This window comes from Falco cherrug, chromosome 12 (genome assembly GCF_023634085.1).
Source record: "Falco cherrug isolate bFalChe1 chromosome 12, bFalChe1.pri, whole genome shotgun sequence".
Taxonomy (NCBI): Eukaryota; Metazoa; Chordata; class Aves; order Falconiformes; family Falconidae; genus Falco; species Falco cherrug.
Window position 1 is genome coordinate 5,891,680 of NC_073708.1, and position 18,975 is coordinate 5,910,654.

The following is an 18,975-nucleotide window of genomic DNA, read 5'->3' on the forward strand; positions in this document are numbered from 1 at the left end:
GCAAGGTTCTCCCTGGCTTCGGTGAATTCAAGGCAGACCTTTAAGGTCATCATCCCTGGCAGGCTACCAAACAGTCCAAATGGCAGCTGCTTCACCAGAATGTAAATGTATTGTGTGTTTGCTCCTGTTCCTGCTGTCTCTCTTTTTCCTGCCGCTCCCTCCACTTCTTCAATGTCAGAGTTTTCTGGCAAAGTTCTTTACACTTTGCAGTCAAAACATCTAAAGTGTTTCTCAGTAAGTAACTGGAAATAATTACTCCTGACACCTGCACAGCAGACCTAGACCTTCTGCTTTTACAAGTGCGTGATGTTTAAGCCTTTAAAGTTTTACACGGCTGTTAAAGACCTGTTTTAAAGTTCTTTTTTGCCAGTTTCCCTCCCTCAATGAGTTTCAGGACTGTTTTTTCAATAGCTTATTGCTATATTTGCCTGTTGAGGAAGGCAAATCTCCATGAAATTTATTTCTTCAGCTTCCAGAAATCACTTCCAAGGCTCAGCCTGACAGTCATCTTACTACAGCAAGTGCTTCAGCCACACGTGTTCTTTTCAGACCACTCCCGATGGCTCACAAGGACCTATATGGAGGGGTGATCTGGGTGACTGTTTTCATCAAAAGCTTGCGTTTTGCTCCGTTCTCACAGTTTTTCTCCATCCATGGACACAAGAGGTGGCACCATCTGGAAATGTTGTATCAGGGGTTTGCTGCGGAGGTTCAGGGGGAAAGGGGTGTTGCTTTGGCTCTGGTGCCAACGCTGTGAGGTATGAAGCTGGATCTGAACTTCTGTGAGGCTCTGGTACAGACTGAAGGCTGGTTCAAGACTGTCCTTGGTTTTCGATTTAAGCTTGTTTCTCCGTAAACAGTAGGTTCTACCGCATCATCGAGTGTCCTACGCGCAATGTATATTATTGTCCAGCACAGAAGGGACTTAGGACCGAGCAGGTCATAAATATATGGCTCTTGACAAAGCCTCTCACAAGAGGCTACCGGAGAGCCTGGGTAGATGTGAGGGTAAAGTAGTGAGGAAAGAGCAAGGAAAACTTTTGGAGGAGTGACTAGTCATTTGAGGAAAATCTCTGGAGCGTTAAGGACCTAACAGTGACGAGGGGTGGAGACAGGTCTTTGCATAAGAGGGGGGTCTGTCTCCAAGATCCCCCCGTGCCACTCCCACTGATTTTTCCCTGCGTACATACAGACCCTCTTGTACTTTGGTTCTCCTCCTGAATCAAATTGGTTCCTTGAGTTCGACTTGACTTCTCCAAGAAGCTCACCTGCCTTTTGGCTCCAGAGACTCTTGATCAGATTTTACTCTTTCTGAACTGGACTTTCTTAGACGTTTTCAAGGGAAGTAGTGTGAAAACTTTCTCTCCAAGTGCGTTCCCTTCTTCTATTTTAGCAATTCCTCTTATCCCAAATTCCAAACTGTTCTCCGTCAGTTCTTCTCTAGATGTTTTTTAATCTGCCATCTGGACCTTGAGCTCCCTAGAAACCATTCTTCCATGAACTCTGAGCGTATTTTTCAGGAGGGTGCTCCTCCCTTTCTGGAAGTCTTCAGTGAACTTTGTTTTTCATCCTCTTCTCACCTATGCTTGTTTTGGACTACCATAAATTAAGTGACCATTCCTATGCTGATGACTTACAGATCTATTGCTCTCTTCCAGATTATTTTCCTGAGTAAATTTGAATTTCAGGCAGCCTTTCTGAAGGTTGAGGGATGTTTTACCGTCTTAGTCCAGTAGTAATACCAACCAACAGCAACTACATTTATTGAAGCTTAAAAGATAATTACTGACCTGCAGAGGTTGAACTGGTCTCTGACACTTCTATAGGCAGGATTTGAGCTGCTGTGGAGGTCCTAGAGAAAGATGGCTTGCAGCCAGCTAGCAGCAGAGGTAGAAGGTCTCAGGTCTGTTTGCACTGCTCCCTCTAACCATACTGTCTGTCTCAGTCTTTCCACCGTAATCAGCGAGTTGCTCTTGAATTCAGAGTTCTTGCTTGGAATTTGGAATGAATTTTATGAGAACTTAGAAGTAAATCTTTTTAACTACAAAACACAAGGAGTCGAACAACTCCTATCCTATAAAAAAAACCTTAGCTTTCTGCAGTGGAAAGCCTTGCCTCAAAAACCCTAGCGATGTAATAATGCAGACGCTTGAAACTTCATGCGTAGCTGCATGTGAACTGTATTTGCATGAACATGGTCAGAAGGCGAGGGAATTGTGAATATTTGATGTTATAAATACTTTCTGTAGTTATATAAGCTGAGGCCAGCTCATATATCTGGCTGAGGTCACTGGATCCTGACGGAGGGCCAGCCGTTCCATCAAAGGTACCTTAAGGCATGGCCATCTTCCTGTCTGACTAACTGTCATGCGTCTGTTCCATTCATTGCTGTGACTCAGTGTCTGGGGAAGACTGGCCCTGTGATACAGGTTCAGCTTTGTGGTTTGCTGTTTAAAAGATCCCATGCTTGCTTGAGCATGTGTCCTCTGCAGCAGCCCTGACCCAGGAGCAGGTTGGGGGCTGGCTTGCACCAGCATCCTTCAGCATCGCCGTTGGTTGTAACTAGAAGCAGGGCAATGTCCTGGGGCTGGGAGCTCCCACGGGATGTGTGAGTGAAGGTGAAGTGGGATCCACACCAGCACTAATCGTTCACTGTACTGATGGACTGGGCATCTCTTGTTGCTGGAGTACAGTTGAGGCTTGGTCTTGAGGACATTACCAGCTCTGCAACTTAGCTTAGGTCTGGTCTGGAGGGAGAAGGACGTTGTGAGGCCAGACCTGAAGCTTTCCAGCTTCCTGGGCTTGGCTGGGTAAGCAAATCCAAAGAAGACTCTGGTTCACCTGCCTTGGAGTGCTGGGCCCCCTTGATGTCATGGGACCTGATGCTGAAATTTTTATTTTGGTTGTATAAATGCTGACCTTGGCGGTCTCCTTGGGCTGGTTCTTGGACACGAGAGGGAGAGGTCACTTAAAGCTCAATTTAGCCCATCTCCCAGGGCAGGAGGAGGAGGAAGAGGTGAGGAGGGAAGCCTGGCCTGCAGAGAAGGGAGTGGGGAGGCTGGTCTTGTTGGGATGTATGAACCCTGCTACATCTTGCCTTCACAGCCAGGACCCTGCAGAGAGGAAATACAGCTTCCTGGTCCAAAGCTAGGAGCTCTCCCAGCTCATCAGGGAGCTGTGGGGGCAGGGAATGGAAGGACAGGGACATTCTGGAAGGAAGGCAGAGTTCTCATGCCGTTTCTAATCCTGCCATCTAATTAGTTGTAAAAAAACTTATTAAAAATATGATTGTCCTTGTGGAGCGTGGGGAAGGAATGGGATGGGGAAGCCAGCAGAGTGGGCGGGGGAAGGACAGGGTATCCCAGCATTGGCATCCCTTCCCATGACAGTTTTCTCTCTCCCTGTACTGGAATCTCATTTATTCTCCTGCCTGGGAAGAGCATTTGGTTTCTGCTGGGAGGAGGACTGCTTGGTCGCAGGGCCTCCAGTGCCCCTGGTGCTCAGACTCGTTCCTTGTGGTTAGTGCTGCAGGATGGGTGCAGGGCTTTCACATCTCATTTACTTGTTTACGAACACTATTTTCCTTCTGTGTGTGCATTCCTCCTTTCAGACCTTTAGGCAGGCACCCCCCTGCCTTGCTCAGTCTTGGGTTTGGCTGCAGAGATGTCTTTTCTTTCTGTTCTCTCTTCTCTCATGCCCTGTTTTGATTAAAATGAGAAGCAGCTTTTTTTTTTTTTTTTTTTATGTGCCCACTGGGTTCTCCATCAATGGGATGCCCTTTGCTATCTATAGTATTTACCAGTGTGGTAACTGAGAGGGGGATGCCTTGCAAAAGCCTAATGATTGACAGGACACAACATGAAGGTCCCCGAAGGTTTTTTTCAACCTCTGTACCTTCTTGTGGCTCATTTCCAGTCAACTTAAAGGGTCAAGAGCTGGCTGATGGGATGCAAGATTTTGTGCTTTGTTTTACAGCTGAGGAGAAAGGGAATGCAGCTACTTTGTGACCCATCCTTTGCCTCAAGACAAGCTGCCCTGTGCCTAAGATTCACACTGCGGGGAGCAAGAACAACAAATGGGAATTTTTAGCTAAGAAATGGTGCTACTTGACAGGTCTGTGGTGTCTCTCAGCCCTTCCATGAGCCACACACATAGGACACTCCATAGAAGAGGCCACCCTTATTTCTTCACCCTCTTGCAACCCTGTTTGGCTCAAGAGAATTGCTCAGGGCATCTCTGAAGGCCTCTTTCCAGCCCTAACCCAATGTTCACCCAGCATGGCTCCACCAGAGGAGTCGCAGACCTGCTGGTGTCCTGCCAGGGACACCATGATCTGAAGGAATGCCCTGTATTTGAGGACATGAGGTAGTCTAGTAGTGCACGGATCTGATCCAAAAGCAGATTTCAAACTGCCTGTGCTGTGGCTGGAGACAGGATCACATGGTGGCTCTCCGCCAGTTTTAGCTTTGCTGGCAGGGGCAGCAATCAGCAGCAGAGATGCAGTAGCAGAGGCTCTGCTGTGAGGTAGCTGGCACAGCAAATCCTCCAGGGCCTTGCAAAGGAGGGAACAAGCTATGCTGGAGACAAGTATTCACCGTACTGCCATCCAAGTTGTCTGGGTTAAAAGTAGTTGGGTAAAACCAGTCTCCCATGCTATGGAGGTATTGCCTGGAGTTAACCTGAGCATGTGCTGGGGGCTGCTTTTTACCCCCTCATCTTGCTGATATTCCCCAACCCCTGCGCTTCCACTGCAAGGCAGCATGGAAAAGTGGATGGAGCAAGGAAACGAGATGAGGAAAGGAGAGGAAATAGTCAATGAAAAGCCTCAAAGCAGGGAGAAAAATGCAGATTTTCCAAAGGGATTTTCTTTTGGGCAAAATAAATAAAAGGAGACCAGAGAAGAGAGCTGTGTCTGGTTCTTGAGTATTCTTTGGGGACAGTTTCCCCAGCAGGTGTGGTACAGAGCTGTCGGTACAGGGTGTGCGTCCCAGGTCAGGAGTTGGAGATGCTGGCAGTGAGCAAAGGGAAGGTTCTGCTCCACCTGGCTTTCCTCAGCATCATTGATCCTGGCTCTTCCCATTGCACACGGGTGGGCAGGAGAGGAAAAGCACCTTGTCCTGCAGCCAAGGGACAGCTTTAGGCAGGATGAGCATGGGTTCTACCCAGCTCCCTACTGTTGCTGTCAGTACAAGGTGGCAGCTCTGCACAGTTTCGGTGGGACTTTGTACCCATGCCCCAGCATCTCTGACAGTTGAACCAGCACCGAAGTGCCTTGGAGATGAGCTGCCCCTCCGTGCCCCCTTGTGTCAAGGAATTGGGGTGCCCCAGTGGAAAGTAGGACTGTGATGGCTGAAGGGCTTTCACTTGGTGCACCTTGCCCACATGCAGACCCCTCTGAAGGGGAGGAAGGGATCCTCAGAAACTGCGTTTTAGGAAATCCCACTCTAAAATACACAGTGAATTAGGGTCAGGTTTGTGATAGAAGCTTAGTGCATTGTAACAGCACTTCATGGGAGTTTTTATTTACTCCTTAGGGTCTGATTTGGAAGTTGAAGCAGTAGATCATTGATGTTTTCTTAGGGGTCAGAGGCAGAGCATTTGAATTTTCATATGGACTTGTGTTGAAGGTGGCTTCTAGATGGCACAGCCAAGTGTCAGGACTTTGCCAGGCACCTCGTTGTTCTCACTTGCCATGGGAGCTGGCATGCTTTAGCTACCTGCCTAGGCTAGGGAAGGTCTTCTATCCTCTGGTTCAAAGGGTCGTCCCTGTAACCTCACAGCATGTCTCAGTTTGATGCCCTGGCTCCAACCCTTATTTGGAGTTGTAAGCGTGAACCAAAGCAGACACTGAATTATAAACATGCAAAAGACAGAAGGAAGCGGTAGCTGAAGTGATTGAAGATGTTGGGGGAGTGATGTGATCAGAAAAGGGAGAGAACCCACCCACACCATTCCACACCAAGAGGGCAAAGGATCCTCTTCCCATCCTCCAAGAAGGTCCATCTCCAGGTCTCCATCTGGCACCTCATTTATGATCTGCAAGTGCAATGAAAAGAGCTTTACCTGGCACAGGTGAGTAATGGCAGTGCCTGCTGTCTGTGTCTCTGGGTGATGTTCTCTGTACTTGCAATTCCAGGTGGAGTTGTTCTCAACCCTGCTTATTATGGTATGCACGGCCACACAAACACCATGATCCACGAAGTGGGACATGTTCTGGGGCTGTACCATGTCTTTAAGGGAGTGAGCGAGCGGGAATCTTGTGACGATCCCTGCAGGGAGACAACTCCATCTATGGAGACAGGAGATCTCTGTGCTGACACTGCCCCCACCCCGAAGAGTAAACTCTGTCGGGATCCAGACCCCACCAACGACACCTGTGGTCAGACACATTTCACAGGAACACCCTTCAACAACTACATGAGTTACACAGGTAACGAGTCATCGTCATTAGAAAATTTTAAGGGGTCACCTTCCCTAGAAATAGGGGTTTCTTTCCCATCCGCCTCCACCAATACTCCCTTCCCTCGTTTCCTAACTGATGTGGTCCCCCCTGCTCCGCTGGGATGGGGCAGGCTGCAGCCTGTGCTTGCAGGAGCATCTTAGCCCCTCTCTTGCTGCAGGCTGGTTCCACCCCTCCGTTCTTGCCAGTCTCTGGACGTGCATTGAGGCCAGGCTTGTCTGCCTGGTGGTGTGCCTTTGTTCTCCACTCCTGAAGCATATTATTTATTATTATTATTATTATTGCTATTAATACTGCTATTATAATTTTGGACTTTCGAGTTGAGCCCTTTTGGCTCGGTTTCCAAAGGCATGCTGCAGAGGGCTGGTGCTCCTCCTGGCAGCCCAGGAGGACGAAAGGTTGAAAAGCAATTCTGTCGCACCCTGCTGACCCACCGAGTGTCCCAGGCGGGTGGTGGCACTGGCCAGGCGGTAGAGCTGGTGTTGAGCAAGTGCAGGGCCGTGGAGCTGCTGAGGCAGTGCCATCTTGTGGCTTTGGGGACACACGACACCAGAGGGTCCTGGCAGGAGAAGCCACCACATGCTGGTATCTCCCAGGTCTCCCCAGAGGTCCCCCCCAAAGAGTTTGGAGATCGGGAAGGGTGGACATTGCCATGCCCCGCTGGCCGATCCCTGCCGCTCTCAGCCTGGCCTTTCTTCTCCCAGATGATGACTGCACCAACACCTTCACCCCTAACCAAGTGGCCCGGATGCATTGCTACCTGGACCTGGTGTACCAGCGCTGGGGCCAGAGCAAGAAGCCCGCGCCCATCCCGATCCCTCCCATGGTCACGGGGCAGACACAGGACTCCCTCAGCATCTACTGGCTGCCTCCCATCAGCGGTGTCATCCACGAGAGGTAATTTGCGATGGGCTTGGGCTTGCACAGGCGCCCACTAGAAGGGGTTCGGGATCCTCTGTGGTGCAGACCCCACCATCCCCTTTCCTCCCCAGCCATCTCCAGCAGAGCCCTCAGACACAAGAGCTGGGCTGCTGCAATGGCCCCGCTGGCACATGGGCTCTGCCATAATCTTTCTGCTGTCGGGGTGCTGGGAAGGGAAGCCAAAGAGCATTGGGAGGCAAAGCCAATTCTTAAACCCCAGAGTGCAATCATGGAATAAAAAATGAGCTTCATTTAGCACTTATTGTATAAAATAGCTATTTACCAGGAGGAAATGCAGCCTTGTGGTTAAGGCAGGGAGCTCGAACCGCAAGAGCTGGGTTTCATTCCCAGCACTGTCACGGACTCACGGTGTAACTAACTGGGGGTAAGTCAGGAAATTTTTCAGGCCAGAGAAACGATGCCGAGAAACCAGAGTTGTTTGGCTGGTGAGCAGTGCATGGCCCCAAGTGCTCAGCGGCTGTCTTCCTTCTCCCCAAAATCAGGGAGTCACCAGGACCTGGATATAGCACCAGTGCTTCTATTCAGCAGCCTTTCTTATTAAAACATTGTGGTTTCCACCAGGTCTACGCTTTTATTATGGGACCACAAGCACATGTTGAAGAGCTCCTGAACTAGTTTTAAAGCCGGTTGACAAAGTGGTCCCTTGCAATTCAAAGAAAAGGGCTGTTTGAGGGCAGCTGGGACACTCTTGGATCAGTGTTGGCTGCCTTTTCAAAGAACTGGTGCTTTCCATCACAGGCCTTTCACCCAGGGATAACAAGAGCACGTGCCTGTCACCCTCTGGGCATGAGAGCCTCTGAGTGCTGGGTGGCCTCGAGTCATCCAAACAAACTGTTTCTGGGGAGGGATGGAGTGGTTTGGGAGCAGGAAACCACAGGTCTAGAAGGCAGGCACTGGGTCTTCGGATCCATCCCCAGCTCTTGCTCATACGCTGGTCTGGGATAGGGGTCCTACATCCCAGAGATGAACTGGTCAAGGAAAGGGGCTGAAGCTGGCCCTTAGCACAGAAAAGTGCCTTTTTCTTTCCTGGAGGGCACAGTGGGAGCCTCTAACTGACATTATCATGACCGATTTGTATTGCAGTAGTGGTGGAAGCCAAAACCTGACCCTGGGGTTTAGCAGAGACAGACCCAAGCAGTTTGGGTACGAAAAGGTGATTCAGTGGCTCATCCAAGCCTACCTAGAGAGCATGTAGAAAAGGAGAGATTAAACCCATCTTGTCCCACAGTCATTCTTACTTTCCTGTCTCTGCTGAAGCTTATTCCAAGCAGGCTGATATGCCCAGGGGCTTCCTGAGAGCTTAGCTTTGCTTTTCCAACTTCCCATCTGATCCTGCCCGGGCAAACGTCGATGGAAAATTAACCAGTCATGATTAGACATGCCAATGGCTTTGTTGTTCTATCTGCAGGGAGCAGGACACGCTCTGTGATGACTGTGCGGAGGATGGCACCTTCCGTCAGTACGTGCACGAGGCCTCTTCCCCTCGGGTCTGTGATTCCTCTGGCTACTGGACCCCAGAAGAAGCAGAAGGTAAATGTCTCCTCTCTTTCCCTGGCTGTAAGCCCCCAGACAGTGATGAGATCTTGTTGGGAAAAGAAAAATAAGTTGTTTTATTTCTTTTAGAGAGTGAGTTGTCTCCTCGTTGGGGAGGCTCTTTAGTGCAGGAAGGACTTCTAGGTGCCCGGGAGGTGCCTGGTAACTGCCAGTTGGCTTTGGGCAAAAATACACCCTGATATTAACCCCAGTCATTGCCCAGGAAGGTGTTAATGAGAGATACTGGTCAGAGAGGCATTTCATTGAAATTAGTCTTGTGACATAGATGCTGGGATCTTATTCAAAACCTCAGGGGCATCCACAGGCTTTGATGCAGCCTTGTCCAAAGGGAGCGAGAGGACCTCCTTGCTCAGTCCCCCTGAGTCTGTACCAGGTCCTGGGTAATCTGGGTTGGATGCAATTCCTCGCTGGTCAGGTGAACAGCAATGTGTTACAATTCTCTCATGCCGAGATGCAGATGTTGGTTTAGAGACCCACCTTGTGGGCATGGTGGTGACTTTCAGGGTCATGCAGCTGCTGTAGGAGATGTTGGGCTTTTCATGCTGCCCAGGCAAAGCAGAGGAGGCAGGAGACCAGGTGAAAAATATCCCATGAGCTGTATATGGTGCACGTGCTGCTGTTGAACCACGTGGAGCCAGAGGATCTGTTAGTTCTGTGCATCTGCACGTTTGGGCCACTGAAGGTGACTGTAAATGTGCTGGGGTGGCTGTAGAGAAAGTGCAGTTTGGACATTATTACACCTTTGGGATGCAGCCCATGGTTTGAGAAAAGAGAGTTGGGACGTCGCTGAGATTCTATGTCTGAAAACTCTTTCAGCATCTCTTGCTAGCATTGCAAGTTGAGGGGGGGGAGCCAGGGATCAACTTAAAGAATAATATTTGTGCTTATTCAGCAATACCAAATAAATCAAAACTTAGCTCCTTTATTGTCAGTGGTTCCAGCTTCCCCTGCCTGTCTGATGCACTGGCAGATTCAAACTGCCTCTGGAATTATTGGATGTTGTTTTCTCCTATGCGTGACCTGCAGTTATTACAAGTGAATATTTGCTCAGGTGAGAAAGAGACAGGTTTTATGGGTTTTAGGAGACTAATGGTTAAATGGATGCAGGCTTTGAACTGATGCTGGGCCCTAAGAAAAGTTTGCAGTGGTTAATGAAGACCAGGGTGTTTCTACTACAGGATGGTGAATTCCAGTGATGTTTTCTGGGACCGAAAGCCCAATGATACGGTTGTCTTTGCTGAGTGCTAATCCATCACTGTGGGAGGCAGGCTGGGGAGCTGAGGTCAGCCTGGGCACTGTTCAGGAGGTCCTGGTGGAAGAGCAGCCTTCCACAGCTGCTTCCCTGGCTTGCTTTGGGCCTGCTCCATTCCTGCCTGTGACCTGTTCCAGCACGTGCCTTGTAGAAAGCTTCAGTGTCTGCTCTGCTTATAGCAGAGAGGTCCAACCTTACAGAGCCACTGGGACTCAGCATCCAGGTGCCCTTGGCAAGCCTTCTGTGCCCATGAGATTACAGAGCAAGCTTCACATCCCCCCTGCTGTGTCCAGGATGTGTCTAGAGCATGGCACTGTGACCAACTGCAGTGTGGATACCATCGCCCCTGTTCTAGAGGGCTGTGAGACACCAGATCTGCCAAGTCTTGTGCTTTCTAGGACGTTAGGGCAGATGCCACCAGCTCTGGCACATGCCTGTGGTGGGTGCAAGACTACATGGGTGTGCAGCTATGGCACAGAGATGCTTAAGCACCTACAGGATACTGCAGGGGGAGGATTGCCCCTCTGGGTCCCCTGTGAGGTCAGCTTTCACCTGGTTCTCATCAGCTTCCCCCTTGTCCCTTCTGCTCAGGCCCCCCTGATGTGGATCAGCCCTGTGAGCCCAGCCTGCAGGCCTGGAGTCCAGAGCTCCACTTGTACCACATGAACATGACTGTGCCGTGCCCTCAGCCGGATGGCTGCATCCTGGAGCTGCGCTTCCTGCACCCCGTCTACCCCCATTCCCTCACCCTCTGGACCACGTACCTCTCCACGGGCTCTCCCAAGGCGCTGTCTGACATTGAAGTCCTGATGGAGCAGGGGGAGTCCATCCACCTGGGCCCCTTGGACACCTTCTGTGATGTCCCCTTTACCGTGAAGCTCAACATCCCCAAAAAGATGTACGGAGTCAAAATCTACACCTTTGACGAGAGGATGGAAATAGACACGGCTTTGCTGACCTCCATGCCCCACAGCTCTCACTGTTCCGCCTGCAAGCTGATCCAGTACAGAGTCCTCCGCGACCCCCCATTTGCAAGCGGGTCCCCTGCCACCCCGGCACAGGCGCACCGCCAGTTCATTGACACGTGAGTGATGAGGCCACGCTGTCACAGGCTGACTGGGTGGCTGGGACAGTTTAAATGGCTTCCTTGGGCTGTGCCTTTAAACCTCTAGATGGTTTTGCTTGTGTCTTGGTGTCGTCCCCGCCGGCCCCCAGCAATTGCCACATTCAATACCGTGAGCTGATTCCCTATTTGGCGTTGGGGAAGCTTGCTGCAGACCCCCCATGCTAGCGTGACCCTTGCCCGTGAGCCCAGGCTAACTAGAAAGAGCTTATTAAACCCGGAAATATCTTCCCCATCAACACAATAAAATGATTGTTCGAGTTAATGCCGCTTCTCCCCAGCTCAGACCCCAGGGAAATAAGCAACAGCCCCCCCTGCACGACCTGGCAGAGACCCTCTTCCCACAGTCTCTGTCTCTGGCAGTTGAGAGTACGAAGACATATGTCAAACTGTGATACTGCCCGGGCACAGGCACGTGACTTCTGTAGCCGTGGGGAGCAAATCTGTTGCAGATGTATGGGCTGTTCCCTCCTGCTCTCTTCTTCAAGTCCTCTCTGTTCTTGCAGGGAAGTCACACCCGGGCAGGTGTACCGCTACCAGGTACAGGCAGTCTCTGGGACGATTTCAGGAGAAGCCTCCCCACCGCTCATCCATGTCCATGGAGCACCCTACTGTGGGGATGGCAAGGTGACCACGTAAGTCGGAAAACTCAAGCTCTCAGCTGAGGTTCTTTATGCTGCCAAGTCATCCTGCCCCAGCAAGAAGCAACGGGCTGGTCCTCCACGCATGGGTGCTTGGCTGAAGATGGGGCACTGAATCCCTCATCAGTCTGGATGATAGAGCTTGTGTTTTGTAAACTGCCACATGCCCAGGGGATGGTCTTTTTGAGAAGCAGGGTCTGGATGAGAGGTCCAACCTGAACATACTCCATGTTGGACTGCAGTGCTTGGATTCTGGCCCATCTCAGCGAAGTGCCGCACAGTCTGACCCCAAAGGGACCTACCTGCCTTTGGGACTGGCCAATATACCTTCTTGCCCAGGGCACACAGTGGTGGCCCTGCAGGATCAGGTTCTGCAGCAAGCTCAGTCCCACACAGTGTGGTGGTTTTAGAGAGCTGTCTCATCTTTGTTTAGAGACCCCAAATGATGAGGGGTGCACTGCCTCCACACTGAGAGACTCCAACGGTTCACCTGCTCTCTCTGGGGATAATTATTTCCATATTCCAGCTTTTTCACATTTCAACTTCCAGGTTGCTCAGAATCGCTTTCCTTTGAACACGGCTTTCTTAAGTGTGAGGGAAGTGGGTAACTGAAGCAAGTGCAGGAGGGATTGTGGTTTTATACAAGACCCAGCAAGGTACAGAGGCTTACGGCAGGGCTAGCTGCTGGAGCGGTGTCATCTGCTACGGTTTTAGGATGAATTCATACTAGCCGAAGCCTTGGTCTAGACAGAGTGAACAACCCCTTAGGCTCCATTGTCAAAGTTGGTAGAAAAGTGAGAGGAGCAGGAATAGGCAGATAGCAGCTGAGATTTTCGTGTGGGAAGCTTTGTCTGTGAAAGTTTTTTTCCATTGTACTGTTTGTGGAAGTGAGCCAAAAGTGGGAAGATGGGACACAGTGGATCTTCCCTGTTAGATGAAGGGGGAGGTGGGTGAGCATCACAAGATGTATGTCTGAAGGTTTTCTTGCTCATGGTGTTTGGCATATGTAACTTTATAATAGGTACAAATTGAGGCATTTTTGCCAGCTTTTCCCATCAGGTGTATTTTCTACAGCATGAGGACAGAACCTTTTCAAGAAAACTACGTGGGCTTTTTTTTGCTTGTGAGATGCCATGCATGTCAGCTGGGGGCTGATTCTTGTCTCCTCTTGGGCTAACCTCCTCTCCCTCCCACTCCCTTTCTCCTGCCTCCCGCTTCTCCAGCTCCCACTGAAACACAAGCCCCATCTCAGAACCTCCTGCCCTCTCCAACACTTGCTTTCTCCAGCAGCAAGTCTTCCTGATGCTTGGTTCTCTACTTCCCTCGTTGCATATAGTTTAATTTTTTCCCCTGTAGTTCTTGCCTCAGGTCCTATAAGAAAGTCACAGTACAGTCATGCCTCCTCCCATATGCTGTGCTTACAATCTCTTTTGATCACCTGGCAAGATGTGGTATTTTCTCTCTTCTACCTTATTCCACATGTGGTCCTTCCTCTTCTCCCTGCTTCTGTGGAAATGGAACCAAAATTAGGGGTTCTCACTCATGACTGGGCAGAAGCGCAGAGGTGTTGAGTCAAGGGTGGTGCTAACACATCTGGCTGTTGTCTCCTTAGGAGCCTGGAGGAGGAATGCGATGATGGGGACTTGCTGGATGGAGATGGCTGTTCCAGGAAGTGTAAAAAGGAAAAAGGGTTCAACTGTGTTGGTGAGTCCAAATGGATTGAGACATCCTTTTGAAGCAGAGTCAAAAGTGTGTGTTATTCATGCTGCTCCTCAGAGCAGGGGTGATGTACCTCAGGCAACAAAATGTGGATTTGCAGCTGGAATGAGCCATAGATCTTGTCAGGGCCTTGTGGTGGGAAATCCCAGGGTCAGCATGCCTCCTAGGACAGCAGAAGATGTATGATCCTGGAGTCTGGTTTGTAAGCAGGTAATCCCTGCTCTCCTTGCAGGGGAACCAAGCCTGTGCTACGTGCATGATGGGGACGGGGTGTGTGAGCAGTTTGAGAAGACAAGCAGTGTCCTGGACTGTGGTCCCTACACGCCTGATGGATATGTGGATCTGTGGGCAGTCAAAGCCTATGCTTCCCATCAGGATGTGAAGTCCTGCCCTGCTTCCTTGGTCACTGGAGAGCCTGTTGTGAAGGTGAGTGAAGACATGGCCTAAAAAACCAAAAAAAAACTTTTCTAGCAAGGCCCGCGCAGTAAAGCTGGGGAAGTCACTGCTGCAGGAGTGTGCTGAGGCAAACCCAAAACCTACAAAGCAGCTCTAGCAGGGCTCAGTGGTTACTGTATTCCCATGCAGGGAGCCAGTAGAAGACCTGGCCATTTCTCACCCCCCTCTTTCAGTAGTCCCTAAGCCCAGGAACTGCAGTACATGGAGGGGTGTTTCACCAAGGCAGGGAGCACCTCGCCTGACCATGCAGTTTGCTAAACAGTGACACCCCCCTGTCCCACCGGCTAAATGCACAACTTTGAGCATGTGAGTAGTCCTACTGCTGGTTTAAAAAAAAAATCCCGTCAGTCTAATACCTTGTACGGTCAGGGCCTGAAAGGATCAAACCATGCATATATCAGCATCTGTGCTGCTCTCAAACTCTTTGATCTGAAGCCAAGGAAAAATCGATGGGAGAATTCCCATCTTTCATACGGGCTTTGGAGCAGGGCCTGGAGGTCTAGGACAGGATTTCATCTGATTAGTGTTAGTGTGGTATGTGTATGTTCTTCCCCAGAAAGCTGAAGAGCAAGAAATACATAGAGAGGTCATCTTTAGCCTTTTATTGACCTAAGAAACAACCTTCTTGAGACCTACAGCGTGATTAAATTGCTTTTAGATTAGACAGGTGTACATGTCTAATGAGATGCCTTGGGCTCAGGCGTCTGCTCCTCTAGAATGACACACATCTGCCAGGCCTGTGGGGTTGTCTGGGATACCACAGGGTATCGAATGCCCAGAAGACTGGTATTCAGGGACATGAATGACACCTTTGGATCTCATCAGCCCAGCCAAAATCAGGAGGCTGTGGCATTACCTACCATCTCACAGCTTGGCTCATTATTTCTTACTCAGCCCCACGGATGCCATGGGGTGCTTGAAGAGCATAATTACAGCACCTCAAAATGGCCAAGGCCCCCTGTGCACACGTGTGGGTGGTGACACGTCACTCCTGCTTAGGGACCCACATCATGTCTTCATGCTAGGAACCAACTTGGGATCCTTCTCAGTGTTTGTTGACTCTTCCTTGAGGTTTTGTAGGTGGTGTTTCTTTCTCTCACTTTCCTTGCTTCTTTCTGTGCTGAAATAAATCTCTCCTTTCAGATATGTAAATCCCACCTTCACGATGTGCCAAAGGACCTTTCCCTGGCTGCTTGGTTCCCCTGCAGTCCCAGCCAAGACAACGCTCAGGATCCAGATGAGGAGAGGATGCCCGTGGGTGATGGAGGAGTTTGGCTCAAGGTAAGTAAGGACGTGCAATCAGGCACAGAAGAATTTGATTGTCTTTGTCCCAGCACTTCGGTGACAAAGACCCATCCTTTTCTGTCCTGTAGGAGCTACAGCAGTCTTAAAAACTGCTCAGATAGGACTTGGTATCCTATGAACTCTTCACAAACCCCAAATGCCTGTGGCTGGATCTTATGTAGTTACCCCATTCCCACTGTGAACAGCAAACCCATCCTGGGGCAGAGTGCCAGGAGAAAGAGCGTGCCTAAAACCAGAAGCCCACAAAAATGTGTTGAGGCTGAGAAACAACTTGCTTCTGACTGTCCCCTGCCATCAGGCTGTGCCGTTACACCCGTGAAGGGTGGGTGCAAGCTGTGTTTCAAGTCCTAGCTGCCTTTGCTCCCAGGGCTGTGCAGAGCACCAGGAGAAGGTTGGATATAGTCTGTCGTCCGGAGGGGACCAGAGCCCTCCAGGCTGCTCCCGAGCCCACAGCAATTGGCTGGGGCATGCAGGTCCTCCTGCTCCCCAGTGACTCCAAACCAAAGGAGGCACTTCTGTGCCCAGGGTGGTGCTCTGGTAGCCCAAGGGGGGCTCGGGGGCTGCCTTTGGGAGGACAGTTTGGAACGGTCAAACCTCTCTGTCCCGACACGCAGAGGAGCAGGACAGAGAGCTGAGAGTTAGGCCAATGTGGCTTTTACAGTGTTGATTTTCTGACCACAGACACAGTTTAGAGGTTTCGTGGGTGTTGCTTGGCGTTGCTGGAAAGCTGGGCCCTGGCGCGCTGCTTCCTCCGCGGTTCAAGGGGCACCTTGCCCTGCTTTGCTCCAGGCCGAGGGCCTCTTCCCAAGGCGCTCGGACGACTTGGTGAATCGTCAGACCTGAGTCAATAAACACTGTTATGGCCCCTGAGGTCCTTTGTGTCTCCAGAGAGCTTCCTTTAGCTGGTTTGCCTTTCCCCCCCCCCTCCTTTCTTCCCTGTCTGTGTGCTCGCAACCTACTTTCCGGCTTCAGTCTCTGGCCGTGACAAATGTGCCTCCTTTCTTCCATTGCTAGCGAGAAGGCAGCAGTCTCCCCCGCTGCCCTACCTAGATGAAAGCTCGCTTTCCACTTCTCACCAGGGGTTAAAGCGTGTTCCAGTTTTATTGGAGCTTGTGGTCAGTTCTCTTCCTCTATGGATGTTTATATTAAAGACTTTCATTACTGGTTCTCCGTGCTCTCTCTAGGAGTGCTATTATTTTCCGCCCATAAAATTATTTATGGACTAGTAATAAATATGCCCTTTTTCTTTTTTTCTTTTTTCTTCCCCCCCCCCCCCCTTTTTATTTTTTTAATAGAGTTTGGCTGATTGGTAACATATTGGGTTAGGAAAGACAGCTTCTTGTTGACAATTCGCCTAGCAGACCCGCCTGCCCAGACAGGAATGGTGCTGTTCGTGCACATGTGTCCGCACGTGTGCATCTTGTTTCATGGCCACCAACTCCCATGGACATTTTCAAGCTGTTGCACCTGTGTCACCCGGGTGAAAGCCACACCACAAAACTCATCAGGTGGTAGGAACTGCTTCCTCCAGCGTTTCTCAAGAGGTGGCACCAATGAGCAAGGGAAAGGCTGGGACATGCTGTAAGGAGGCTGAGGGCAAGAGGGGTGTGTGTCTGCCACCTGACAAAGCATCTACCACGTACCTTGGGTCTGTCTGCAGATGGGAATCGTTAGGATTTGCAGATCTCCAGCCATGCTTTGTTCTCGGTTTCTAACACATCCAATGAGCAGAGAAATCAAAATCACTTGTAAGTTAAGTCAGGATGTCTAACATGCAGGAAATTAAACAGAAAGGGGGAGAGGGAGGGAGAAAAAATTAAGAAGATAGCCTGCTGTGGCCAAGCACATAATAGGTATTAAAAAGAAAAAAGGATTTGGGATGTTAGGCAGGTCAGCTGCTCTTGGTCTAATTTGTGGCCAGAGTCCTTCATCTCCAAGTAGGGCTTCTTCCACTGTAGGAAGGGGAAAGACTAAACCCTCCACCTTAAGCTGTGTAGTCCAGGGAAAGCCTCACCTGACTTCTCCAACCATCTCTCCTCCCCTGAGGAAGCACGCTGGGAGGAGCGGGCAGCAGGTGGCTGGGTAAAATCCGGCTGGCCCTCTGGAGCTTCCCAGCTGCAGCTCTGTCCCGGCTGGCTCCTCCGAGCAGGCTGTGAGCACTGCTGGCTCTTCTTCGGCTTTCTTCTCTTCGTGCTTTCCTTTCCTCCCTTCTCGCTTTCCTGTTTCTTCTCTCATCTCTCCCTACTTTTCTCAGCAAGGGAGGCTGTGGGGAGGTACCAAACAAAAATGCTTGAGCCTCCTGGTCCGCTCCTTGCAGCCGGGCCAGCCCTCCATCAGAGCAAGCCCTGGCCAAGCCAGCATGTAAGCAATGGTGGGGACTCGCTCGTGGGGTGTTTGCTGCCGAGCACCTCCCTGCAGGGTGGGAGCCCTGGGATGAAGTCCAAGGTTTTCTTCTGCTCCCATGAGTGAGCAATGCCTGGCGTGGCACGCACCACCCTGAGGCTGGGCTGCCATCACAAACTGTGTGGTTGTCCCCTCCGCTCCCACAGTCTGCTCTTTGGGCTGTGCCCAGCCAGCTGGGACTTGTCCTCCTCCCAAATACATCTTCACTTTGATTTTCTGGGCTACCTCCACATCAGCACTCAACAAAAACAATCCATGGGGTGGATCTTGCTCAAAACACATCTCTGCATTGGATGGGGGGGTACCAGGGTGGGGGAGAAAAACATTTCTATCTTCTTACTTCCAAAGAACATCTGTCCTGCCGTGACTGATGCTGTGAGTTTCCTGGCTGCCTCCTGTAGCCTTCGGGGCTGTAGACAAGTGGGGAGCTGTTGGCTTTCTGAGCAGACAGGGCTTCTTCCTATAGATCTTGCCATGTGTTGGGTGATGGATAGGTTGCAGTCACTCTGGGTACTGGGGCTGTCCTTTGGGTTTGGTTTTTTTTTAAATGGGAATATTTCGGTGGCAGTGCTAGTAGCTGTGTTCTCTGGGTGCCTTCCTTGCCCAGCCAGCACCATGTGGGGTGGGAGCTGGAGCCTGGTGAAGGGAGGGCAGAAAAGGCATTATCCAGGTCTCAGTCACGAGTTACTGGATTATAAGAGCAGCAAGTGTGGAAGCTGGGAAGATGCCATAAATTTATGGTGAGGCTGAACTGATACGTGCAGCGAAGGGGAGTCAGGAGGGAAAGGATTGTCCCTGCACCCTTCCTTCCCTACTTTCTTCTCACCCATTTGCTGCCCTGCACATCCACAGCCGCTGACCCCATAAGGCTGCTCCTGCTCTCCCCCCACGCTCCCTCTTTCTCTCCCTTTTGCATGTATGGGATCAGAACGGCTGTATTAGGTATGCACGCTCTCAGGGTCTCTCTTGCCCTCCTGTCCAGGTGTGCTTTGAGAGACCTGCGGTGCCCACCTCCCTCCTGGTCTTCCTGGCCTCTGATGGCACCATCCCAAGCAACCAACACAAGCCGAGGGTCACTGTCCAGCTGAGCGATGTAGATGGGCTGAACCACTCTTTGGGT

At 50.7% G+C, this 18,975-nt stretch overlaps 1 protein-coding gene across 1 annotated transcript in view; it reads left to right on the plus strand.

Annotated features, from left to right (window-relative positions):
• Positions 1 to 18,975, plus strand: part of PAPPA2 (pappalysin 2) — a 97,185-nt gene that overhangs the window by 30,209 nt on the left and 48,001 nt on the right. Inside the window, 9 exon segments of the mRNA XM_055725315.1 lie at positions 6,137 to 6,430; positions 7,165 to 7,357; positions 8,811 to 8,932; positions 10,800 to 11,292; positions 11,838 to 11,966; positions 13,585 to 13,676; positions 13,924 to 14,117; positions 15,291 to 15,428; positions 18,838 to 18,973. Of these exon segments, the coding sequence (XP_055581290.1) occupies positions 6,137 to 6,430; positions 7,165 to 7,357; positions 8,811 to 8,932; positions 10,800 to 11,292; positions 11,838 to 11,966; positions 13,585 to 13,676; positions 13,924 to 14,117; positions 15,291 to 15,428; positions 18,838 to 18,973 (1,791 nt within the window).